We start from the raw sequence: 26773 nt of genomic DNA, 5'->3' as shown, positions 1-26773 counted from the left end.
AAGCTGTCAGCACAGAGCCCGATGCGGGGCTCGAACTCACGAACTGTGAGATCATGACCTGAGCCGAAGTCGGTCCCTCAACCGACTGAGCCACCCAGGCGCCCCCCTTAGGTCTTTTCATCTCCATGTACAGATGAGGAAACTGAGGGGTCACAGGGTAGAAGTTGCCTGAGGTAGAATTTAAAGCTTTCTAGACTGATAGCTCCCAGATGCCATCAGACCCTCACACCCGGCACAGCTCCTGGATGATGGCAGGAAGGGACTAAGGATTACCTGGCGAATGAGTGGACACCAAAAATGGCAGATGAAAGCCTCATTCAATATCTGATGATTACCCAAATGTAGTACCATTAATGCATACAGACTAAACAGAGAATACAACTTTAATAGAGCACCAGCACTATAGAAAACGTATACAGTAGAAAAATAAATCCAGGCCAAGTATCTCTGAGAACCCAAAGTTTGCTGACCACATCTGAGTTGAGGCTGTTTTTTGGAGGCAGTCTATCGGCAGTCTGGTTGGATTTTACAGCACCTCGGTTTTTATTCCTCATTTAAAATATTTTTGTTTCTTATAATTAAAACTTATTCCTTATATTAGTGACCCTAAGAGGTTGAAAATTATACTCCCAGTGGTCAACAATTTTTTTCTTAAAGTTATTGAGGTCTTTATAAAGCTGCAAATTCCCAGTGTGGAGTTATTTTTGCCAAGTGAGTCTTGAAAAATCTAGCTCTTTCATTGTTCAGATGTTGTCTCGGAATCTTCGAGATCCAGATTTAGGGTTTGCCCAGGTGGTTTCCCGCTCCATTTACCCTCAGACGCAGGCGAGAGAACCAGGGGGGTGCTGTACTCAGCTGGGTGCACTTCCCCTTCGGGGACCAGCCCGGAGGAGCCCTGCCCCGACAGGGTCCCCGGGGTACAGCCGTTGCCAGGATTCTGTGTGCTGCTTTCAGAGACTGGCGTAATGACGCTCAGTTTGTCAAAGACTTCATTGTCATCAGAGGGCGGGAAGGAGAACAGAAGTGTATTGTGATGAGGGCAGCCCAAAAACTGCAGGAAAAAAAAAAAAAAAAGATAGTTAATGATCAAATTTTCCCATTTCTTTTTCTGGGCTTACACAGATTTTATACAGAACTCCCGGCCAGAGAATGCGAGTTTAAAGGATGTGACAATCGCAGACGGAGAGTTCCTCAAAACGTTAAAAATAGAATTATCATATGATGCAGCAATTTCATTTCTGGATACACGTCCAGAAGAACTGAAAGCAGGGCCTCAAAGAAATATCTGCACACCCATGTTCACAGCGGTATTATTCACGAGAGCCAGGGGGAGAAGCAACCTGAGTGTCCGTCAACGGTGGAATGGATAAGATGTGGTCTGTTCATACCGTGGAAAATTATTCAGCCGTAAAAAGGAATGAAGTTCCGACACATGCTACGTGGATGAACCTGGAGGGCATTACACTCGGTGGAAGAAGCCAGGCACAAAAGGACAAATGCTGTATGGTTGCACTTACGCGAAATCCCTAGAGTAGTCAAGGTCATGGACAGAAAGCAGGACGGGGGTGCCAGGGGCTGGGGAGGGGGGGATGGAGAGTTCCTGTTTAATGGGGACAGAGACTCTGGTTGGGATCATGAAAAAGTTCTGGTGACGGATGGCGGCGATGGCTGCCCACCAATGTGACCCGCACTGTCAGAGCAGAACCTGACCCGGGGCTTGATCTCCCGAACCGTGACATCATGACCTGAGCCCAAACCAGGAGTTGGCTGCTTAACCAGCTGAGCCGCCCAGGTGCCCCCGATGGTTCCTCTTTTAAGCTGGGATTTAGAGCAATCACAGCGCTGGGGCACTAACACAGGCCTGAGTGTCATTCCCTCTAGGAAGCAGGATGTCGCAGGCACAGGATGAACGTGTCTTGGAATAACGAACAGAATCTCCCGTCTGTCTTCAGGCAGGGTTAGGGGCTCTCTTTGGTGTTTGCCAGTACCCGATGAGCCCCTAGTCTCAGCCCTCAGCCCTGTGCCGCCTGGCAGCCACGAGTCACATGTGGTTTCTGGCCACCTGAAATGTGGCTACTCGAATCAACACGTGAGAAATGCCAGATTTCGAAGACGCTGTATGAAAAAAGAATGCAAATATTTCCAAAATTATAAAGACCGTTGATGACCGGTTGAAATGATATTTTGTAAATACTGGGTTACAGAAAGTATATTGTCAGTGTTAATTTCATCTGCCCTTTTTTACTTATAAACAAATAAACGACGATGTGGCTACTAGCCAATTTCAAATACACGTGGCTTGTGCTATCTTTCTGTCTAGCGCATCGAATGCACATGGCCTTGTTTATTTCCCTCTCCTAGGGCATGGGGCTAGTTACGAGCAGGAACCCCGGTCTAACCATCCGGGGCTTTCCTGCCCTTTGAAGCGTGAAAGATGCCCAGGTGTTTCCTGGAATATCTGCCGACTTCATGTTTGCCGTTTTCCTCCCGGTAGGTCCACCGATGCCCTTGGATCTTCAGGATGAGGTGGAGACAGTCTCAGAGCTCTGCAGTTTCCCTCAACCCTTTGATGGGACTTGGTTTAATGCCGCAGGATTTCCACCTCCCACCTGATGGAAGGGAGGGGAGGGGCAAGAGGAATTACACCCAGATCTCGGTTTGTGCAAAGGAAGACACTGCGGAGAGGAGGAACTTCCCCAAACTCTCAGATCCGGTGGATTCGTAAGAATGGGCCAGGGCCGCTCTTGATTCTCCTGGGAAAGGGGACAGGAAAGAACAGAGGAAGATGGGCTGAGTCTCAGGAGAGCACATGTCAGGCCGGTGTCCAGGCGGGACACATACAGAAACGCAACAGATTGGTGTTGGATAAGCCTCCGTGTTGCTCTAACTCCAAGTCCCTGTCCCTGCTGAGTCCCCCGAAACCCAGAATTGTTCTCTGGGCCGCGGTTGGCGAACCTTTACATCACGCATCAGGCTGGAGCATCCCATGATGCAATGATCCCAATCTTTGTAGTTTCCCGGTGCTTCCTTCGTCCCTCTCCCCGCTGGCCCCCTTCTCCAGCTCCCCTGCCCGCATTTCTCAGTCATCCCAGGGGCTGCCTCAGCAGGCAGGTGGGGCAAGTCTTCTAGTCTTGGAGCAGGGGCTCTGTTCCAGCAGATCTGGCTTTGATGTGCCTTGCGGCAGGTGGTCCCAGTTGTCCTTTCCTGTCTGACCAGTCTGTGACGACAAGCCACAAGCAAAAACAGCAGGTGAATAGTTTTGCTTCCTTCTGGGTCTCCACTTACAAAATGCCTTCTGCCCAGAACAAAGGGCCTGCCCCTCTTTGTTCTTCCTGCTTCTCAGGAGCTCACAGCGGCCTCATGGCTCTTTCTGGCTGAGGCGGTCTTGATGAACTGATTAGCGATCTTGAGAGAAGGTTCTAACTGCTCGGGAACACTTGCCTGTGGTCATGTGTCTCACTTTCCCTCCACCGTGGATGGCGTGCGGCCTGGACCAGCCCTCACGGTGCTTCTTCCGCAGCTTCTGGCAACTCTGGGGCTGGCCTGGCTCACAGCAGCGTCCGGAAACTGCCCTATACAGAAGGGCGCGGGACGCGAGGGACCGCGTCCTTCCCAGGGGCAGTTGCCACCAACTGACCGGGTGGTGTGGGGACGGGGCCTGACACCAGCTATCACGACAATATGGCAACGGGACCAGAAGAGAAAGAGATGGCGAGGCCTTGGTAAGACACACGCACCTCGGAGCTTGGGAAACTCACCGTGTGGACATTCAGGGACCCGCCATATCAGTGAAGTTTTAGGGGTCCCCTGGAGTAGGACCCGCTGGACATCTTCTCTAAAGTAAAGGGCCAACGGCTGTGTCTCACCCCTCCCACCGCTAACAACTGGCACCATTGCTAAGTGGGCCTCTCTGGGTCTGGAGGCAGCACATTCCATACCTGGGAACCCAACTCCAGGGTGTTTGTAGAGGGACACAGGACGGCTGCCAAGGGCAGGAGAGGCCCCCGCAGGACCAACGGGCTGTAGAGCAAGCCGCCCTGGCCGCATCTCGTGACCGGCCGACGCAGGGGCACGAAGGCCCGGCATTATCTGTCAGTGACGACGTGTTAACTGGACCCAACGAACACGAGGTGCGCGTGGCCCGGCAGATCCTTGACGGGTCTGTGGTGGGGAGCCACGCCGGGTGGGGTGGACGGCAAATCCTACAAGGAGAATCGCTACGCGGATGACTGCCGTTTGGGGGCCAGGCCTGGCCACTGCCGCAGAGAGTTATGCCCGATTTGTAAGACGGCTCCTGACGTTACAGGGACCCAGCAGGGACACGGCCCGTGGCCAGAAGCGAGGTCGGAGGCCGCATGTACCCGGGGCCCGGCCTCCCACGCCACCCACCCCCGCTGCACCAGCGCCTCCGCCTCGGTCCGCACCACGCCCGCGCGGGGGGCCGGCCGAAGGAGGAGGAAAAGGCCAAAGGCGGTTCACAGGGCGGCTGGCGTGGCGCGTGGGCACACACCCCAAACGGCCTGTGGCGGCACTGCGGCCCGAACCAGGGGGCCCTGAACGGCAGCGGAGAGGAGAAAGCCCTCCGGCGGCGGAGTTTCGGCCGCGCATCTGGTCGTCCTCTCGTGTTGGAAGAAAAGCGGCCCCGAGACCGGGCTCCCCGTGGACTCGCGGGCGGAGGCCAATGGCTGGACTCAGGGGAGCGGCTCCAAGTGGCTCCGTGTCGTGTGTGGACTCTGAGACCGCCACGGGACCGCGTGCCAACCGAGCCCACGCTCTGTCAGGCCTCAGCGGCGCTGACCCAGGCCCTGGCAGTCGAGGACGGCAAACCATCCCTCCCACAAGCGTCCACTGCAGTCAAGTGCTTTACGGCCCCTTCTGGTGTCACCACCGCAGAATGTGACCCGATTTGGAGACGGGGTCTTCACGGAGGTATTCAAGTTAAAGAGACCTCCTCAGGGTGGGCCTCTAATCCGTATGCCTGGGGTCCTCATAAGGAGAGGCAACGTGGGCACGGGCACAGGCACACGCATGAAGGACACCACGTGACGATGAGGGCAGAGGTTGGGGCGACGCATCTCCAAGCGAAGGGATGGTAACGACGGCCAGAAACCACCAGAAGCCAGAGGAGAGCTGGGAACGGGCTCCCCGTCACAGCCGCAGAAGGCACCCGCCTGCCGGCGCCCCGATGTCAGGCCTCTGGCCCCCACAACCGAGGCACAATAACCTTCCGCTGCTTAAGCCACGCAACCTGTGGGGCTCTGCTACGGACGCCCCGGCAAGTTAACACGGCCCCCGCCTAGTATCGCGTGAGACCGGGGGCCCGCTGACAGCAAAAAAGGCCCGGAGCGGGCACACGTCTAAGGGGCCCACGGGTGATACCACGCGGCACACGACCCAGCCGCGGCCAGCCCGGAGGGGGGGGCGGCGGACCGACCGGCGGAAGGGGCGGGTGACGCGCCAGCCGGGAAACGGTGCCCTGTGAGAACGGGGCATCGTCCCGCGGCACCCGGGGTGCACCCAGAAGCAAGGACCGTTACGTGACGCTGCACCTTCGATAGAGAACAAGGGTTCAGGAACCAAGGGGGAGAAACCGGAGTGGCCGCGCTTACCATCGCTCTCAGGGACCCACTTAGGGTGCGCGCTCAGTTTTAGGCTGAGTCTGGAGCAGGATCCGCCAACCGTGGGGAAGCCCACGGATTAAGAACGGTTTCAGGGGCGCCTGGGTGGCTCAGACGGTCAAGTGGTGAACTCTTGATTTTGGCTCAGCTCACGATCTCACGGTTTGCGAGTTGGAGCCCCACATTGGACTGTGTGCGGACAGCATGGAGTTTCTGCCTGGGATGCTCCCTCTCTCCTCTCTCTCTGCCCCTTCCCTGCTTGTGCGTGTGCGCACACACTCTCTCTCTCTCTCTCTCTCTCTCAAAAATAAATAAATAAATAAACATTAAAAAAACAAAGAGAGAATGGTTTAAAAGTTAAACCATTAAATGATTACCTATAAGTGGTTGTATAAATACCTGCATGATATCTTGATTTTTGCCTCCTGGCCTACAAGGCCTGAAGCATCTGCTTATCTGGTCCTTAAAGGAAAAGTTTGCTGACCTCTGGTCTAGAGAGTTCCCAAAGGGGGAGCCTTCTTACCAGGGGACATAGTAGGACAGTCCTGGTAAACTTACATTATGGCCGCCACTTCTTCATGTCAGGAACCCAGCTGGCAAGGAAAGGCGACACCGGATGTCTCAGGGTGTCCCTTGCACAGTTCTTTTTTTTTTTTTTTTTAACATTTATTTTTGAGAGAGAGGGAGAGAGGGAGCACGAGAGCGTGGGGGAGGGGCAGAGAGACAGGGAGACACAGAATCAGAAGCAGGCTCCAGGCTCTGAGCTGTCAGCACAGAGCCCGATGTGGGACTCAAACTCATGAACCGAGAGATCATGACCTGAGCCGAAGTCGGACACTTAACTGACTCAACCACCCAGGTGCCCCATCCCCTGTGCAGTTCTAATGGCAAGTGAGTCACTGGGTGTCTCAGGGTGGTCTCTGTGCCATGATGGCAAGTGGACAAGTGCAGCCGCCCAGGCTTCTGGTGCCCCGTGACTAGAGACTCAGAAATACTCAGGGCTGAGGGCCTGGGGCACCAATGAGACAAACAGCAGTCATGGGAGGGGAGTGGGGAGAGGGTCCCACAGGGGGGCCAGCAGAGCTGTGAGACCGTGTCACCTGTGCTCCTGAGACAGGCCCAGAGTGGCTCCATTAACCTTCCTCATGTAACTTTCCCCAGGAAGAGAGTGACTTAAGTCTCGGGGGTGCTGCTCTGGTGGGTTCCTGTATAAGGGGTGGACTGTATTAGATGCTGAGGTGTGTCCCCCCCCGGATCTCCTTCTGGAAGGAGGCCCTCGCTGCCCTGGCCACCGGGGGACACTGCTGGCAGCTGTCTCACAGCTGAGTGCCCCCCTAACGACTTGGGGCTTCAGGCAGGGAAGGTCAGAGAAGGAACAACGTCCAGGTTGGAGGGACGGTTTGCCTCCTCCCCGTGGGCTGTTCCGTGACCACAGACTGCCCTGCAGTGGTGTCCTTCTCCAGGACAGTCCGCCACGTGGGAAGAGATGGCCCTGACTTAAAAGGAAGTCCCCTTCCGGGGCACTTGGGTGGCATAGTCGGTTAAGCGTCCAACCCCTGATTTCTTGATCTCACAGTTTGTGAGTTCAAGCCCCACATCGGCCTCTGCGCTGACAGCATGCAGCCTGCCAGGGTTCTCTGTCTCCCTCTCTCTGCCCCTCCCCTGCGTGCTTTTTGTCTCAAAAATAAACATAAAAAAAAAAAAGAGGTCCCCTTCCAGTTAGGCCCCCTCGTAGGCCTACCTCTTTCAGGTGCTGAGGCAGACGGTTCCCAGGGGAGAAGGCGTGCTTGGTCTTCTTGTACAGGCACCACAGCAGGGCGGAGCAGCCGAGGAGCAGGAAGGCCACACACACCGAGGCGGCCAGGACGACGGCGACAGTCCAGGACGGGGCAGTCTCTGCGGGGACGGGACAGAGGGCTGTGTTACCTGCTGCTCAAGTACACACGGGTCACGTGACCTCAACACCATCCCACCGTCACCATCCAGTGGCAATCCCGGCAAGCAGGGCCATCCGCTCATCTCGGAAGGGGTGAGGAGGTACCACGGGAAAGCTGCTCCAGAATCCAGGCGTTTCCAGCAAGGGTCACCCCCTCCTATCTGTTCCCAGGTTTGGTTTCTGGCAGGACTGCTGACAGGCAGGGTAAGAGTAAGCAAGAACCCTGGGCAGTGAGCCTCCCCATTCTGAGAAACCTCTTCTGCCTTGAAGTGGGAAATGGGACTCCCTGGGGCCCCAGAGCCCCAGTAAAACACACGCACTGCAGCGTTTTGTACTGAGAACAGCAAAAAGGTCTTGGCATGACGTCTCCACCTGAGCCTCTGCGCCCAGAGACACACCCAAACTCCAACGTTGTCTCCTAGTGGCCTAAGGCCACGCTGCTGGGACAGGACGCCCCAGCATCTGCCTTGGGTTTCTGTCGGGGGAAACTCAAGGCTGCCAATACCCGGCCTTCCTTTCTTAGAGCGTTTACCATAAAAAGTTTATGACTGTGAATCCTTCCTCTGCCCCTCTGAGATGCATACGTATCTCGTGAAACCCAGGGGTGTCCTTCTCAAGGACCCACAGGCCATTCCTCTAAACTGCAGCCATCAGGAAGGCGGGTCCCTGTCCCCCAGCCTCCGAAGGAAGGTAGGAGCTGACCTGTTAATGCCAGTTAGCGATAGACACTGATGGCCTAACTGCATTGACGCTGACCGACCCTCTCACCTGCTTTTTTGTAATTTTCCTCTTCCCTGATTCTCTCTTCTCTTCTCATTTTCCTTTAAAATTTTTAAAAATGTGTATTTGAGAGAGAGACAGAGTGTGAGCAGGAGGGGAGGGGCAGAGAGAGAGGGAGACACAGAACCCGAGGCAGGCTCCAGGCTCTGAGCTGTCATCGTAGAGCCTGAGGCGGGGCTCGAGCCCGCGAACCGTGAGATCATGACCTGAGCCGAAGTGGGGCTGAGTCACCCAGGCGCCCCCTTGTTCTTCCTTTAAAACGGCCGGGCAGCTCAGGGCGCCTGGGTGGCTCAGTCAGTTGAGCGTCTGACTCTTGATTTCCACTCAGGTCATGATCTCACGGCTTGTGAGTTCGAACCGTGCATTGGGCTCTGCGCTGACATCACGGAGCCTGCTTGGGATTCTCTCTCTCTTTCCCTCCCCTGATCACTCTCTCTCAAACACAAACAAACAAACAAGATAACCTGTCCAGGCAGCTCTTTCTCTCCTGCAGTCCTCACTGAATAGGTTTTTACTGCTTCATTTAATGCCCAGCTTTACCTCTGACCTGGGTATCTGTGGTCCTGGCTCCCCTCATGAAGCACCAGGAGCCTTCCTCTGTCGCCCGGGCCACCTACCCTCCCAGTGCCCAACGCCTGGCAACTGGCGCCACCCTCCGATCAAAACCCAAAGCATCTGGTGCTGAGAGAGGAAAGCAAGTGAACCCTGCCCTCTAAGAGCAAGTCATTTTATTTATTTATTAAAAAAAATTTTTTTTTTCAACGTTTATTTTTGGGACAGAGAGAGACAGAGCATGAACGGGGGAGGGGCAGAGAGAGAGGGAGACACAGAATCGGAAACAGGCTCCAGGCTCTGAGCCATCAGCCCAGAGCCCGACGCGGGGCTCGAACTCACGGACCGCGAGATCGTGACCTGGCTGAAGTCGGACGCTTAACCGACTGCGCCACCCAGGCGCCCCAAAGAGCAAGTCATTTTAAAGGGAGTCATTTTATTTGTCGAGAATATGCTCGCACGGGGCAGACCAAGCCTGCTGGAGCCTCATCAGCTGCTACCCTGCCCCCGTTCCCCCCCCCCCCCCCCCCAACTTAGCAGTATGAGGCCCGCAGGCACCGTCCTCAGATATCTGCTCCGGGGTGGCGCCTGCAGGGGGCGCAGGGGCTGGGCCCAGCCTGCCTTCCTCCCTCGGCCCCCTGTGTTTTCATTCACAACAGTGGCCTCATCCTCCTCCTGGCCGAGGGGAACTCCTCCCAGAATTCCCTGGTGAATTCTTGCTTCATTTGCTGGACCCAGGGGTGGTGCCTTCCAGCCCCCAGTTTCAGCACTCAAACAGGTCCTTTCTCGGCGAATGCAGGGTCATGTGGCGATCGAGCTGGATGCAGTGGTCCCGGGCCTGTACCTCAGCGAACGGCAGGAGGCCGACTTGGGATCTGCTATCTCGCTCTTAGGGAAGCCCCAGGCCCCTACTCGTCCACCTGTCCTTCCATCTAGCATTTTGGCAGTTCTCTGTGTGGCGCGCAGCAGGCTTACTCACTGAGTGCTGACTAAACACTGCTGGCCTCGACCCCAGACCCTGCGCCGTCGATGACACTGTGCCGAGCCCCCCACACCCCCCTCCGAGGGCAGCGCCTGGGCTCCTTGTGATCCAGCCAGGATGTGCCGGCATCTTATTGGAGGACGTTCCGTGGGCACATCTGCTTGGTGGTGACAAAATTCAAAAGATGCACTTGTGACTCACCCCGAGAGAGAAGGGGTAAGGACAGGTCACTGTGCCACATGGGCTGAGAATTACAGGACGATCTGTGAGTCAAAACCCTCTGCTCTCTGACCTGCTGCGGGTCAGGAAGGACTCCCTTCCTCTGTGTTACCTGCAGGGAAGTCATGCCTGCGCTCGCCTGTGGAATTCATCTGTAGGCAGTAAAGTTACAGGGAAGATAACCTGCTCCATCCCCGGTCATTCACTGGCTGGGCGACCGACCGTGGGCAAGTTACTTCCCTTCTCTGAACCCTGATTTTCCAGTTTGTAAAAGGGGCAGGGCCCAAAGCTCTCAGGGAAAATCTGTCGTGAGGTTTAGAAGAGAAAACTGTGTTTGGGGGCGCCTGGGTGGCTCAGTCGGTGAAGCGTCTGACTTCGGCCCAGGTCATGATCTCGTGGTTCGTGAGTTCAAGCCCCGCGTCGGGCTCACTGTTGTCAGTGGCAGAACCTGCTTCGGATCCTCTGTCCCCCTCTCTCTGCCCCACCCACCCCTGCTTGCACTCTCTCTCTCTCAAAGATAAACATTAATTAAAAAAAAAAAGAGAGAGATAACTGTGTTTAAACAAACCTAAGATGATGTTTGACAAAAGCAGGTTTTCAGTGGGTGACACTTTTCTTTTATAAAATGTTTGGATTTTGTCAGTTTGTGGGTAATCACTTACAGTCACAAAATATTTGAAATATTTCTCGTTGGTCAAATTGTAGGCCTCACACTGTGTCTCATGACATAAACCTTGAGGAGCACCTGACAAGGTGATTGTAATAATGTCATTATTAGTAACCATAATATCTAACGTATTAAGGCCTCACTTTGTCCCAGGCACTGTTCAAGTCCCCCAAGCCCCGCGTGTGGTGGCAACATACTACTGTCCCTATTTTGCAGATGAGATGCTTGAGGCAGAGGGCAGTCCGGGACTTGTCCCATGGCCCATGTCATGTTAATGGGGGAAGGAGGGGTCACCGGTGATCCCGAAATGTACTCAAGGTTTTGGGAAAGCAGATGACAGGTGTTCAGAGCAAAGGATGATTCTAGACCAGCGATTCTAGTGATTCAAGCAGGATGGGGGCTCCCAAGGTACAGAATTCTAAATCAAGTAAAAATGATTCAAGAGGGGAATAAAATGAGAAAAGACTTAGAGGAGGTCTATAGAAACAACATGTGGGCTAGCAAATAACTTGTAGCGCACAGACAGGAGGCTTTTTATTACTTAAAGGCACTGCACAGAGGCTCAGCCAGCTCAGACCGTGGAAGCAGGGACACAGGCAGGTAGACTTGGGCACTGACCTTGGGCCTACAGATGCGAGGCACTGAACTGGGGGCTAGAGAAAAAAACAGAGAGACAGAGAATGCCCTTCAGGGAGACCGCAAGACTTTCATTCTCTGTGTGGCTCTGCAGCCCTGAGAAAACTTCCTACTACAATTGCCGATCTTTGGATGACACCGCAAAGATCACGGACCTGGAAGATGTGAAAGAATCCTGGATTCAGGCAGAGCGCGCCTGGGTGGCTCAGTCGGTTGAGCAGCTGACTCTTGATTTTGGCTCAGGTCATGATCTTGTGGCTCGTGAGTTCGAGCCCCGGATTGGGCTCCATGCGCACAGCTCGGAGCCTGTTTCAGATCCTGTCTCCCTCTTTCTGCCCCTCCCCCACTGGTGCGCACGCGTGCATGCTCTCTCTCTCTCTCTCAAAAATAAATAAGTGTTAAGAAAAAGAAAAGAATCCTGGATTCAGGCAATTTGTGCATTTAGAAAACAAAGGGAACAACAACAATAATAAGATTCAAGACACTACAGGCCAGCAAGCTTGATGCTGATCTCCAGAAAACAATAACAAACATTCCAGAATGGAAAATTAAGGGTTAGTTATCAACACTTAAAAAGGATAAGGATGGGGGCACCTGGGTGGCTCAGTCGGTTAAGCGCCGGACTTCAGTTCAGGTCATGATCTCACGGCTCGTGAGTTCGAGCGCTGCATCAGGCTCTGTGCTGATGGCTCAGAGCCTGGAGCCTGCTTCAGATTCTGTGTCTCCCTCTCTCTCTCTCTCGCTGCCCCTTTCCTACTCACACTCTGTCCCTTTCTCTCAGAAATAAATAAGCGCTGAAAAAAAATTAACAACAACAAAAAAGGATAAGGATGATAACTGAAAACAACATTAGGGCACCAAGAAGCAATTAGTTCAAAATGGCTGCCTTTCCTTTTTTGGGCACGGTAACCTGTTGGTAAATTACGGCATATGATGGGCTGGTTTTTCCCAGGCTGTGTTCCTTGGAATGCTAGTCCTCAAGAAAAGGTGGTGAGAGGTCAAATACGCTAAAAGTCCTAATATACAGGGTGGTTTTTCTGACCGCGCAATCCAGCGCCCCATCGCTTCTAAGCACCCTCAAGATTACAGGGCTCGTTTTGAGAAACATTCCTAAATAGTCCTGGAACACAGTTGATGAGGAGCAGAGATGATGAATCAATGAGACTGTTGTCACATCGCAGTTTTGTCTGCTGCACTGTGACCCGGAAGATGAAAAGTTTTGTTCTCTCTGGAGGGAACTCTTTCTGACTCTCCTTGGTATTTCTGTAGCCCCCAGATCAACGCCTTGCTGCCAGGAGGGCCTCGGTAAATGAAAACGGCCAGGAGTGGACCTGCCTGTATTCATCCTTCCGTGGTCTGAGCTGGCTGAGCCTCTCAACGATGTCTTTAAATAATAAAAAGGCCTGCCGTTTGGGGGCAGACACGCAGCCGCAAGTTTGCATGACCCCGTATGCAATGTGCCTGTATGTAAATGATCACAGCGTCCAGGCCAATGGTACTCTCCCCTCTCCCTCTTTTCCTCCTTCCCTCTCTCTTTTCTTTTAAGAAACAGGGAGCATGGAGGCACTGTGAGGGACGGTGTTGCGATCCTGGTAGCCAAGACAAGTAGCCTTGCTGGAGACAGTGATAAAGGCCTCCAAACTCTCCCTCATGTATCTGAAGGGACTGGAGACATGCAGCCTGGGAAGGGAAGGCTCCTGGGGGTGGGGCTTGACCCTGCTGGGTGGTCTTGTGGGGGGGCGGGTGATGAGACTCGCACCAGGAGGCCTGAGGGCACAGAATGGACACGGTGCAGGTGGGTGCCAGGGGGCAGAGCCCAGCTCAATGAACGGAAAACGTGTCCATCCGTCCCTTTGGTCTCAGAGTGTACGAGTTGCCTCGGAAGGTGGTGTGGTCTCCTTCCGGCAGGAAGCAGATCGGTGAGAGCTGACCTGGGCTGCAGTTTGAGCTGGACGTGTTCCTGTCTAAGGAACTTTCCAACGCTAACACTCGGTGGGTGTCTATAGGCTCAGAGGAGGCGGAGGAGGCTGTGAGGCTCAGAGGAGGCTCAGAGGAGGCAGAACTACAGACGGTGATTTTCAAGACTCACCGGCATTGGTTGTTGGCTCACAGACAGGCTCGCTCCATTCCCCGGTTTTGTTCCGATCAGGAAGAAACCCTTGAACTTGAACACAGTAAGTTGTCCGTGGCTCAAGATCTCTGAGGACCTCAAAGTCATACTGACAAGTAATCGGCCACTAGGAACGAAGACAAAAGTGAAAACATGCCTCCGCAGTGAAAGGACACCAGCTCTTTTTCCTCCCCTATTTGCCAGTTATAATCTTTACTTTGGGCTCAAAGCAGGCAGGTGAAGGAAGCGGGCGTTCCTCCCAGTTCACGTCAGGGGGCCCCGAGAGCATGTTAAGGCGCGGGGCAAGGATGGACTGTGGTCCCGATGGAACCGTTCCATTTCCTGAGTTCTCTAGTTTAGATGCCATCTAAACCATCCTACCCCTTTTTTAAAAAGAATTAAGTTGTAGGGGTTGAATATGTGTAACCAACACATTCATATGCTGAACGGCTAACTTTCAGTACCTTGGAAAGTGACTTAGTGGGAGCCTGGGTCTTTCCAGAGGTGATTAAGTTAAAACGAGCTCATTAGGATGGGCCCTAATCCGGTATGACCAGCGTCCTTACAAGAGGAAATTTGGACACAGACATGCACATGCCACAGAAGGACGGAGGCACAGATTGGGCTGTCACTTCTACAAGCTGAGGAACCAAAGAGAGCCAGCAAGCCGGAAGCTAGGAGACAGGCAATGGAACAGAGGCTCCCTCACATTCCTCGGAAGGACTGGCCACCACTGCTGACACCTTGATCTCACACGTCTGGCCTCCAGAACCTCGAGCCGACGCCTTCCTGGTCAATCTGTGGTACTTTGGTATAGCAGCCCCAGAACTGCTGCCACCGGTCATGTACAGTGAGACTCCGTGTGGTTTTCCTTCTAAGTCAAGGGCAGGTGGCCGACCCTTAGCTGCCCAGCCTTCTCCTTCGAATCGCTTCTCTGCTGGAGCCCCTGGGATGCTCTCGTCCAGCGGCGGCCTGCCTCCCCTGCAGGGCACACATCACAGCCTGCCTCTGGAGGGACATCCCTGACTCAGCTTAGTTTGAATAGAAGGTATCATAATTGATATATTCCTGAATTTGGGAAACCAAGACAGCTGCCGGCAAAAGAAAGGAAACAAGAAGAGCATCTACCAGCCACACCTCCATCACGGTTACCATTTCTGGATAGAAGGCTCCTACTTAAAACGCGTTCCAGGCATAGGAACTTCCACAGAAAGTGAGCACAGACTCTTCTTTTGCTTTAGTAATTGGTTATTTTTCTTTTAGGGCTGGGCTTGTTGAAAACTTGTCTCTATTCCTGTATTGTACGAGAAAGTTAAGCTCACTGAGGACAAGAACCGGATTATACCACCGACTGATGAAAAGCATGGTGTCACTTCCAATAATTAAATTTATTTTTTTTTAATGTTTCTATTTATTTTTGAGACAGAGAGAGACAGAGCATGAGCGGGGGAGGGGCAGAGACAGAGGGAGACACAGAATCGGAAGCAGGCTCCAGGCTCCGAGCTGTCAGCACAGAGCCCGACGCGGGGCTCGAACTCACAGACCGTGACATCGTGACCTGAGCCGAAGTCGGACGCTCAACCGATTGAGCCACCCAGGAGCCCCGTAACTTCCAATAATTAAAAATAAGAAAACCCTGGCTTTCATTTCTAGAACTCCAATACCCCTAAGACCTTACGGTGCTCTTCTTTTCAAAGACTAAACTCAGGGCTGACTCACAGTGGCAGGCAGGGAAGGACAGATAGGGAGGGCCCTGTTCAAGTCCCCTCTGACTGCTTTTTTCCAGTTGTCTTTCACACCTGGGCAGCTTCTCACTTTATCTGCCCACTCTCTCCCAGCAGGAAGAAATAGAATTTCCCGAAGCCTTTTAGGCGATTTGCTTAGGGATCTAACATGGCAGCCTTTTAAGCCTGCATTCGAGAAGGGAACCACACTGTCCTATTCCTTGCAGGCTGCTGTAACAGAACAGGTGGCTTATAAACAAGAAACATTTATTTCTCGCGGTACTCGAGGCGGAAGAGTCCCAGGTCGAGGCACGGGCAGATCTGGTGTCCGGGGAGGGCTGCTTCCTGATTCACGGCCAGCCATCTGCACGCTGGGTCCTCACATGGCAGAGGGGGAGAAGGGGCTCTCTGAGGTCTCTCTTATAGGGGCACGAATCCCAAGCCTCCTAAAGGCCCCACCTCCTAATACCTTCATTTTGGGGATTAGGTTTCAACACATGAGTCTGGTGGGGGACACAAACACTGAGTCTACAGCACGTATAAACCAGTAATGGTGACAGGGTAGACACCAGCGAGGGAGGAGCGGGGGAGCAGGCAGCCTCCCCAACACTCGGCATGTCACAACAACAACAACAGGCAGAAGTGACAGGACAAACGTGCAGCCAGACGCCTATCCAGTGGGCACATCCTGGATGAGAAGCTAAAGATAAACGAGGTGTTGCATTTCATGCCTGGTGCAGGAGGCACTCAGGCACGACAGCGGTGGAAACTGATCCTTAATAAAGGTTCGCTAACTCCTGTCTTATCTTTGCATCCCAGAGCTTAACAGAGACGCCTGCACTTGATAAGTGGCTATAAAACTCATTATTCTGGGGGAGTTTGGGTGGTCCAGTCGGTTAAGTGCCCAACCCTTGGTTTCGGCTCAGAACATGATCTCCCAGTTGGTAGGATCAAGCCCTACATTGGGCTCTGTGCTGATAGCATGGGGCCTGCTTGGGGTTCTCTCTCTCTCTCTCTCTCTCTCTCTCTTTCTGTTTCTCCCTTGCTTGCGCATGGGTTTTTTTTTTTTTTTTCCCTCTCTCTCAAAATAAATAAATAACCTTAAAAAAAAAAAAGCCCTTATTATTCTGTATTGCTTTCTAGGCATACATTTCCTGGGATCTTGACTATAAGCAAAATCATCTATTCTGTGAAGAAGGCTGATATCCTGTGCCATTTAATGGAGCACTTTTTGAGGGAAAAATTAACTTGAGATTCTGGGGGGCCGAGCAGTATGTACCTATAGATTTAATTACACAATTCCTAAAACAATACCCATAGGTGACTCTTTCCTCCCAGACGCTTGAGAATTAAGTGATAAAAGCACCATTTAATATAGAAGGGGTAACATATACATAATCTAACTTATATGACATATACATATGTCAGTTTAGGACCACGAATGGCATTCAGCTTGGAAGCAGTAAGTATAAGAACAAAACCTGACCAAGGATGAATGAAAATAGCCTTAGTGCATCTACAGAAGGGGAAGGGAACCCCATGTATTGACCATATCATTGTTCAGGTAATGGGACAAGTTTATTTTTTTTCATTATGCCATTAAACTCCCCCAAATCCTGTGAAGGAGGTTATTAGTCCCACTGTATTAATGACGTGGGTTTTCGTGCCCATTCTGCAGACAGGAAGGAGCTGAGGTACAAAATGTGACCGGAGTCACAATGGCAGGAGCAACATCCGACCAGGTCAAACTCCTAGCTCCTTTTTTGTTTTTTAAATGTTTATTTTAATTTTGAGACACAGAGAGAGAGAGAGAGAGAGAGAGAGAGAGAGGGCACAAGCAGGGGAGGGGCAGAGAGAGAGAGAGAGAGAAGGAGACAGAGAATCCAAATCAGGCTCCAGGCTCCGAGCTGTCATCGCAGAGCCTGACGTGGGGCTCGAACCCACAAACCATGAGATCACGACCCGAGCCGAAGTCGGACGCTTAACTGACTGAGCCGCCCAGGCGCCCCCTCCTAGCTCATGTTTTTAAAGGAACCATCCCCTGGAGAGGAGGAGAGTGATGGGGAAAAGTGGGGTCAGGTGGGCAAAATGTGACACTCTTCATCTAGCATCCAGGGGTGGGGCTGCCGTGACCACGGCCTTGACTGTTCTGTGGTGTACATGGGGCACAGGGGTTCATACCGTGGAACAGCAGTTATGTAGCACGTCACCCTATTCAGCTGACTCCAACTTCTGTCAGGTGACTGCTGAGTCAGTTCTATCTTTTCCTACAACTTCCCTTCAGGGAGAGGAAGGTTTGCTCTCATTGAGCTAGTACCCTGGAAGTCATTTCCCTTGGGGCCCGGGAAGCATGAGCCAGATACTAGGCATCCTTCAGACTGGGAAGCTTCTGGCGCTCAGAGGAACTGGCCTTAAACCCTTTGGACCATAAGGTGCTACCACCTTGCAAGACCCTGACCTGGATGGCCTCCTAGCTCCCTTTCTCCATAATCACGGCCTCAGACTAATACTGGGCAAAGCGGGGGAGGCTGCACATGAAATGCATACGATTTGCTGAGCTTACCTTTTCGTCAGAGCCATTTTTCCAATATTGCACATTATAAGCCCACGAGTTATAAATATTCCTCATGGTCCATGTTTCAGGTTCATTCTCTATTTTGGGGGCTAAGAAACGCATATGTAAAGAATTAGCAAGTGCTTCTACTTGCATTCCAGGTGGTCCAATCATGGCTAAGGAAGAGAACAAAGCAAAATGGCTGTCAAACATCCCATTTAAAAACGTCAACGTTTCTCTTTCATAACGGTGCAGACCAATGGTCTACTGAAGGACTCTGCTCTTGGATGTAAGATGGCTATGACATTGACTGAGGTGGCCAAGGAGGGTGGTCGGATTTTGTTTGCTCCACGGTCAAATCTGTCATAAAATACGTGTCTATTTATTGTCTGATTTCCCTCATTAGAGTGTATACTCCACGAGGGCAGGGATTTTGTCTTGTTAACTGTTACAGCTTCTGCACTAAGAATGTGCCTGACACACAGTAGGTGCGCATTAACAACTGTGCCGTGAATAATAAATATCTCTCGGTGACTGTGCTATTTGAGTCATATCCTGTATTCTTCTCTGGCTGTTGTTACTTCTTTTGAGGCTGTTAGCGGGCCGGCTTCCAGCATTCTACTCTTGTTTTTAATCTGCTGGTAGCTGAAAACCAGATAAGAAAATTTATTATTTGCTTTCAAAGCAAAATGTGTAAATAGATTCGACGTGACATCTTGTAGCACTTTCCTGTCAGATCAACTTCAAGAGGCAAATACCCAGAGAAGGGCGGTTGTTGCTCAGAGTGTGAAGAGAGCAGCCTGGTTCTCAATCCTTGCTGGGCCACTCCTTACTTGCATGACCTTTGGGCAAGCTGCTCAGCTATTGTGTATCAGTTTCTAAAGGGAATTTCCACAGATGGGTCCCCAAACGGGAACTGGAACCAGTCAGGACCCGGTCAGTCCCTTAGCAATTACAGGAGCAGAAGACTGGACTATGTTTTGAAAACTTGACTACTGTTAAGCTGCTTGTTATTTTTTTTAAAATAGAGAGCAGGGAAGGGAAGGGAAGGGAAGGGAAGGGAAGGGAAGGGAGAATGAGCAGGGAGAGGCAGAGAAAAGAGGGAGATGGGGAATCCCAAGCAGGCTCCACGCTGCCAGCACAAGCCCAATTCGGGGCTCAATCTCACAGACCAAGAGATCATGACCTGAGCTGAAATCAAGAGGTGGACACTTAACCGACTGAGCCACCCGGGCGCCCCAAGCTGCTTGTATTCCTCAATGTTTCTTTTTCTTAACTTTCATAAAGATAACCTTTAGAAAAGAGAATACAACTTTGATGACTTCTGACTCCAGAAATAAGAGTTCTGTTGTCCAAGGCTGGGACAGAGCTGGGAAAGAGTGGAAGGGGGTCCTAGCTGCATTCCCCACCGGGGGTGGGGGGGGGTGAAGGGGGCGAGGGGGGCGCAAAGTGGTGGGAGCCCCGGGGGTCCAGAGCAGGGAGCAGAATAAAGGCCCCACCCCGCACAGACACAAGCCTTCCGATGCTTCTCTCCAGGACTCCTCGGAAGACTGCACTTGAGTCTTGGTAGTGAGGGTACCCGGCCCCTCCTGTCCTCTTACTCTCTCCATTGCTATAAGGTGGCTTAATTAGTTTTCAATTCCTGATGTTCTAATTATGTTCATCTTGTGACCTCTGGTGAGTCCCCACGACCCCCCAGATCTAACCTGGGAACATTCTTTTTGATGCTTACCAGCCTGCCTGACTCAATGTACCTGACATGCACCGAATCCGTGGCTCTGTCCTTCATTCTGCGCGAGCCGGCTCTCTGCATCCGGTCAACCTGTCTCCACACCTGCCTTGAATAACCTTTATTCTTCTGCCTGCCATGTCACATTTCCTTACGTCCTAACTTCTGATTTCCTCCCAGAAAATGCACTACATTAATCTTTCCAGTTCTTTTCATTAACAACACTGGCCTCAACTCCTTCTTTACCCACGAGCCTTGACATTCTTAGATTTAGATTTAATTATCGTGTTGACTTTGTGACTATGCCTTCCTGTCTCTCTCATAAACTTCTTTACGACCATAGCCCTTCTTATATTCCCTTAGCTCCTTGTGCAAGGCCACCCACTTTGTGGGAGCTCAAAGAATTCTTGCTGATGGGCTACCCCATGGGGAAAAAAACCCAAGGCATGATGATAGCATTGTAATGAAATGGAAAACAAAGCGACTTACTGTCATCCACAGGACAGAAGGTGATGTTCACCCAGTCTGAGTGCTCATCTGCAAATTCAGCCCTGACTCTCAAGGTGTGATCACCATACTTGGAAAGACTTGAGAAATCACATTCCATCAAGACAGTACTTGTGCACATATCTTGGAATTTCTTATAACTGTAAAATCGGAAAAATAAAATCATGAAAGTTCTCACTCTGGGCTGAGTCTGACTGTTACTTTATTAATCCCCACTACCAAAGGATAACGGAGAATAACGTGAGAAAAATACACCAAATTCGAAATCATCAGTTTTGATGAGTAGCCTGCCTCGTCTGTAAGAGCATTTCCCAAACTGTGCTCCATGGGACTTGGGTGATCCTTGAGATATCATAAGTTGTTTCAAAAATAATCTGTCCAAAGTCAAACGACTTGGGGCAGAAACTAGGTTAAACATAAAGAGGCATCTGTCTTCATAACAGAACTTCTCAGTGACCTTCATATCTTAATGAGCACGTACCTCTCCAAAACAGGGTTTATTCAATACATTTGAGGAAGAAAGCTTCCCTCCTTGATTATGTGGGACACAGTCTGTGAAAACTGATATACCCAGAGTAGCCAAAATAAGTATGTTACAATAATTTCAAACAATGTCCTACAAATGACTCTTGCTGCAATTCCTCTGGAAAAACCACAAAACAATTCATTTTTATACAGATGTCTTTTTTTTTATTAGTTTTTTTTAATGTTTGTTTATTTTTGAGCAAGAGAGAAAAAGCGTGAGGGGGGAAAGAGCAGAGAGAGAGAGGGAGACACAGAATCTGAAACAGGCTCCAGGCTCCGAGATATCAGCACAGAGCCCGACGCGGGGCTCGAACTCACAGACCGTGAGATCGTGACCTGAGCCGAAGTCGGACGCTCAACTGACTGAGCCACCCAGGTGCCCCTACATAGATGTGTCTTATACAATTTGTTGAAAACAGAGCTCGAGCCCTGGCACCCACCACTGAAGGGAGGGTGGCAGGAACGTGAAGCCGAACAAGGAAAACAATGGCTGGGAAAAGCGACCAGGTGTGTGTGACTTAACCTCACAACAGCCTGAGGAAGTGCAAACAGCTTCACCTGACCCAAGGAAACCCAGGCTCCCGGCTTGAGGATTTCATCTGACTGGTTCCTCAGTGGACCTCCCTCTGTCTTGGTCCCAAAGCCAATCTGGCTGTCCTCAGAGGTGACAATGAAGGTGATGATGATAGATAAAAAAAAAATAATAGCCCACTTGTCAAGCACTTAGGTGTCAGGCAGAGCAAGAAGTATTTCACCAGTATTACCTCAATGAATTTTCACAAGCCCAGGAGGGCAGGACTGAGATCACTCCTATTTTATAAAAAAAAATTTAACATTTAGTTATTTTTGAGAGAGAGAGAGAGACAGAGTGTGAGCGGGGGGGGGGGGGGGGTGCAGAGAGAGAGGGAGACACAGAATCCGAAGCAGGCTCCAGCCCCGAGCTGTCAGCACAGAGCCCGACGCGGGGCTCGGACTCACGAACCGCAAGATCATGACCTGAGCTGAAGTCGGACAGTTAACCAACTGAGTCACCCAGGCGCCCCACTCCTATTTTATAGATGAGGCACAGGTATGGAGGACCTAAGAAACTCGCCCAACGGAACTCAGATCTGTTGGACTTCAGAGCCCACAGTCTTAGGAGCCACACCACATCTCGCCACAGTCTTGGCGACGGGGCCCAGAACAATTTCCTACTAAAAGTAGGCAGAGATCATTGGGATCATACTATTCTACAATCTGCTCTTTTCACTTAATATAGCACAAATCTTTGGTCAATTGACTCTTCACGGTCGCCTGACATCCCACCATTTGGAAACTCCAGGGGTCACTGCATTAAGGGGGCTTTCTCATACGCGGCCACTTCCTTCACTTAAACTAACGCATCGAGACGCGTGGGTGGCTCAGTCAGTTAAGCATCTGACACTTGATTTCAGCTCAGGTCAGGATCTCACGATCTGTGAGTTGGAGCCCCACTTAGCGCTCTGCGCTGACAGCGTGGAGCCTCCTTGGGATTCTCCTTCTCTCCCTCTCTCTCGGCCCTTCCTTCCTTCCTTCAATCTTTCCTTCTCTGTCTCAAAATAAATACATAAACTTTAAGAAAATATTAAAAAAAATAAACTAATGCATCAACTGACTGGAACACAGGGTATTTCAAAAGCTGTTCTGCAACAATTTCTCCTTCACAAGTCATTTTTAAAAAAAATTTTTTTTTTCAACGTTTTTTATTTATTTTGGGACAGAGAGAGACAGAGCATGAACGGGGGAGGGGCAGAGAGAGAGGGAGACACAGAATCGGAAACAGGCTCCAGGCTCCGAGCCATCAGCCCAGAGCCTGACGCGGGGCTCGAACTCACGGACCGCGAGATCGTGACCTGGCTGAAGTCGGACGCTCAACCGACTGCGCCACCCAGGCGCCCCACAAGTCATTTTTATTGTACTTAAAAAACATTTTTCTCGGGGCGCCTGGGTGGCTCAGTCGGTTAAGCATCCGACTTCGGCTCAGGTCATGATCTCGCGGTTCGTGAGTTCAAGCCCTGCGTCGGGCTCTGTGCTGACAGCTCAGAGCCTGGAGCCTGCTTCCGATTCTGTGTCTCCCTCTCTCTCTCTCTGACCCTCCCCCGTTCATGCTCTGTCTCTCTCTGTCTCAAAAATAAATAAACGTTTAAAAAAAAATATTTTTCTCCCCGTTAAACAGGTAATATGACCCATTCCCCATATTTACATCTAGTTTTCAAAGACGATTCCATATTCAAATCACCCATACATCCTCTGAAAGTGCCCCTCCTCTGGTCACCCCTACCCAGCGCACATATATGAGAGAGTCTGTGCTATCTAACCCCTCAGGCTAAGTTCGAACCAACCTTTCACAAGCCATGGAACAGTCATCAGATTTTTCAGGATCAAATTTCTTCCCCAAGGGCACCCCCAGCACATGTTGTGTTTTCCTCAGCACATCCCGTGCTTGGTCTACACTTCCATGCTAAGGACACCTGGAGCCCAGGGACTGACCTTTGTTTACTGGGAAGCCACTGGGAATTCGCACCTAAAAGAGGAACATCGAAACCAAACGCCTCTACCACAAGGGCACAGAACAGAACGCCAAATAATAAACTATGGGGGAGAGAGACAGAGGGAGAGGGAGGGTGATTTTTCCACAGTGAAATCTCTACCGCTGTCACCACCACAGAAACAGACATGAAATTATCAAACCAATGTCAGTGGGAGAAAATACACAGCAGGGAAAAAGGAGACACAGGACGACCCTTCCTAAATCCTTGAGAAAATGGACAAAGCTGGACTACGGACTGGAGGTCAGAGGGAAGTACCCGCATTAAAGCTGCCAACCTTGACAGCTGCCCTGTGGTGATGTGAAAGATTATCCTTGCTCTTAGGAAGTTCACCGTGGAACATTAAGGGGCAAAAGGGCATGATGTATGATGGAGAGAGAGGGAGAAACCTTAAAGGAAGGCAAGCCTTAAAAAACGGAGAACTGGATGGAGGCTATTCGGGAGTCGTTTGTACTGAACTCGAAATCTTAAAATGTTCTGTGAGCTGGGAATTACTTGGGATTCACAAGTTCCAAGACAAGTGAAGACCGTCTTGTCCATCTTCCTACTTCTTCTCTGACTTAGCAGGCCTGGGATAGGTTTGCAAAACAGAGCCGGACGAGAAGCGTGGGATGAATGGGGTCTGGGACCTGGGTTTCCTCCTGCTTTGCCGAAGGCGCGGTCTCCGTATGTTTCTGAGTCACACTGGAGGCAGGTGTGCCGGCTCATCACCCTTTGGCCTCTCGCGGTTATTTGCACTTGGCATAAAGGTGCGTCACCTGCAGTCCAGACTGTGGTGCGTGATGGCAGGCTGCTGAGGGAGGGCTGGCAGAGGGGAAAATCGGCGGGCAGGGCAGGTGCTGGGAAGTCAGAGCCCCACTGAGATAATAGTCTTGGTGACACTCACCCTTCCTTCATAAGCCTCTGTGCTGTTTTCAGAGGCCAGAGCTTTTCACAGTCAGTAGGTGGCTGACTTTCAATTTGGGGACACAGCCACAGAGTAACTGAGCACCCGCTGCGCAAATGATCGGGCACCCCATAGCACGGGAGTGTTCTGTTATAATCTGCTGGAGGGGGTGGGTGGCCGGATGGCCAGGGCTTTCCTGTTCCGCATACCTCAGTTTTCCTGGATGGCTTCCTCCTCCAAATGGCCGACTTCTAGCAATGCTACTCTAGTAAGTGGAGATGGTATCGGTGACATTTTTTTCTCTTAAAAAGCGTCCAATGTGACAAACCTGATACATTCGCATTGCAACTGCTACCACTGTGGCCAGTGACATCCATAGCCGTGTGATATAAGGTCATCATCTACCGGTGGCCCCGCGATTGTCAAGCTATGGACCCACACGACAAGAAAAAGTCAAAAGGGCTTTCCCTGTCTTTTCTCGGAGAACAGAACTTTCACGAGAATTTCCCGGACAGAATGAAGGCCAGCTGGGAGGCTCCCTGTGGGATATCACGGTCATGCAGGTGACAGCAGTCAGACTCTCTCCTGTCGTCCAGCCCAGTGACCAGCTCAGGGCCTCCCTGCCCAAGGACGCCCCAGACTCACCTTTGGTACTGAGCTGTGAAAGTCAGATTCCCTTTGGGAAAAGCAGGCACCTCCCACTGTAGAACGTTCTTGAAATTCACTGACTTCATTCTCACGTTTTCGGGAGGTGGCACCATTCCTAAGGCTGGAAAAATAAAAGCAAAAGCTTTGCAACTTGGTTCCTCAAAAGAGTTGCACAAGTAAATGACCACGTCCAACATGCAGGTCTCCCTTATGGCTCCATGCCTTCAAATGGGCACACGGGCGAGGGGAAAAGACCCACATCAGCTGTGCCGAGGAGTCTGGATTTTGTCTGGGAGGTTGGGGGTGGGGTGGGGCAGAGAGTGAGCACGAAGAAGGGACAGATGGGGGTGACCTGGATTTGGGTGGTGGGAAAACGGTGTAAGGGGGGGTGGGTACACGGGTTTTTTTTAGATATATTTCCAGAGGTATAGACTTGAGACGTTCTGATCCGTTTGGTGTGGAGACATTAATATTCATTCCTGGCTTAAGCACCTGATGCCCTGACTGGGGCTGGGGACAAGGACATCGAGAGTCCCATTTTTAGCTGCATTAGATTTGAGATGCTGGAGAGCTATGTGAGCAGGGACATTCAGGACAGCTGGAGGAAGGGGCCTGGTGCACAGAGGAGAGAGCTGGGCTAGAGACAGAAATCATTTTTTTTTTTTAACGTTTATTTATTTATTTATTTTATTTTAAATTTTTTTTTCAACGTTTATTTATTTTTGGGACAGAGAGAGACAGAGCATGAACGGGGGAGGGGCAGAGAGAGAGGGAGACACAGAATCGGAAACAGGCTCCAGGCTCTGAGCCATTAGCCCAGAGCCCGACGCGGGGCTCGAACTCACAGACCGTGAGATCGTGACCTGGCTGAAGTCGGACGCTTAACCGACTGCGCCACCCAGGCGCCCCTATTTATTTTTGAGACAGAGAGAGACAGAGCATGAACGAGGGAGGGGCAGAGAGAGAGGGAGACACAGAATCGGAAGCAGGCTCCAGGCTCTGAGCCATCAGCCCAGAGCCCGACGCGGGGCTCGAACTCACGGACCGTGAGATAGTGACCTGAGCCGAAGTCGGACGCTCAACCGACTGAGCCACCCAGGCGCCCCAGAGACAGAAATCATTTTTACAGGTGCTTAGGTGGCTCAGTTGGTGGAGAGACCACTCTTGATTTCGGCTCAGGTCATGATCCTTGGGTCGTGAGATTGGGCTCCTGGCTGAGTGTGGAGCCTGCTTACAATTCTCTCCCTCTCTCTCGCTCTGTCCCTCCCCCCCCCCCCCAAAAGAAAGAAACCATTTTTAAACTTTTTAATAGAAAATATCAAACATACACAAAAGCAGAGGGAAGGGTATGATAAACCACCACGGGCCCACCACCCAGCTGGTGCCAATAGAGATACATGTTTGCATCACAGGCCGGATAGCTGGTATGGAACGCCAGACTTCTGCTGGTATCCCCTACAGGGATAGTGCGGGGGAAGTGGGTAGAGGGCCTGGTTAAGAACTTGACCCCGACAGGGATCTGGCAGAGGGGCAGGATCCTAGGTAGAAACAGCCTGAGAGGCAGGAGGAAAACCGGGACACTGTGGTATCCTGGAAGTCCGGGGATGAGTTCATCAGAAAGGAAGGGGGGTGGGGTGGGGTCCACGGTTATCTCAACCCGGGCAAGAAATCTAGGGGCGGGCACAAAAGGTTTCAGTGGATTTTGAACTCAGAAGCCCCGCAGCTGTGGAGGTGAGGGGCAGAGCTCAGGTGCTGGGGTGCTGAGGACTGAATGAGAGACCCTGGCGGCCGGACCGGGCACTCGGTCACTTCCAGGGCGCCCATGGGGTCCGCTCAGGGTTGGCCCTGGGGCCATCGCTGCCGGCGTCGCGGCCCGGCCTCCGGGTCCCCAGCGGACGTCGGGCCGCGCGGCGGCCGGGAGCCCCGGAGGGCGCGGCGCAGGGACCGGCCCGCGCCCCCTCCCCGCGGACCCCTCACCTGACACCAGGAGGCAGCCGCCCAGCCAGCTCCGCAGGCCCCGCGCCATGGCCGCGCCGGGAGCCGGGAGGGCGCTCGGGGGGCCGCGGCAGCCGCCGGGCCAGCGCCCCGGTGCCCGCGCCCCGAAGCGCCCGTAGCTCCTCCTCCACCCCCGCC

The 26773-nt window shown here is 52.0% G+C and overlaps 1 protein-coding gene across 1 annotated transcript; it reads right to left on the bottom strand.

Moving 5' to 3' along the window:
- Window positions 1-365: 365 nt before the first annotated feature.
- On the bottom strand, window positions 366-26773 carry IL10RB (interleukin 10 receptor subunit beta). The gene is made up of 7 exons (XM_047874257.1): window positions 26618-26773; window positions 24638-24761; window positions 19997-20154; window positions 17788-17954; window positions 13480-13627; window positions 7360-7514; window positions 366-1051 (listed from the first exon to the last, which is right to left on the bottom strand). The coding sequence occupies exons 1-7, from the start codon at window positions 26664-26666 to the stop codon at window positions 737-739; spliced, it is 1116 nt and encodes a 371-aa protein (XP_047730213.1). The 5' UTR covers window positions 26667-26773; the 3' UTR covers window positions 366-736.

Source organism: Prionailurus viverrinus, chromosome C2, assembly GCF_022837055.1.
Source record: "Prionailurus viverrinus isolate Anna chromosome C2, UM_Priviv_1.0, whole genome shotgun sequence".
NCBI classification, from domain to species: domain Eukaryota; kingdom Metazoa; phylum Chordata; class Mammalia; order Carnivora; family Felidae; genus Prionailurus; species Prionailurus viverrinus.
Note: the sequence above shows the minus strand (reverse complement) of the source record. Positions and strands in the feature narration are given on the sequence as shown.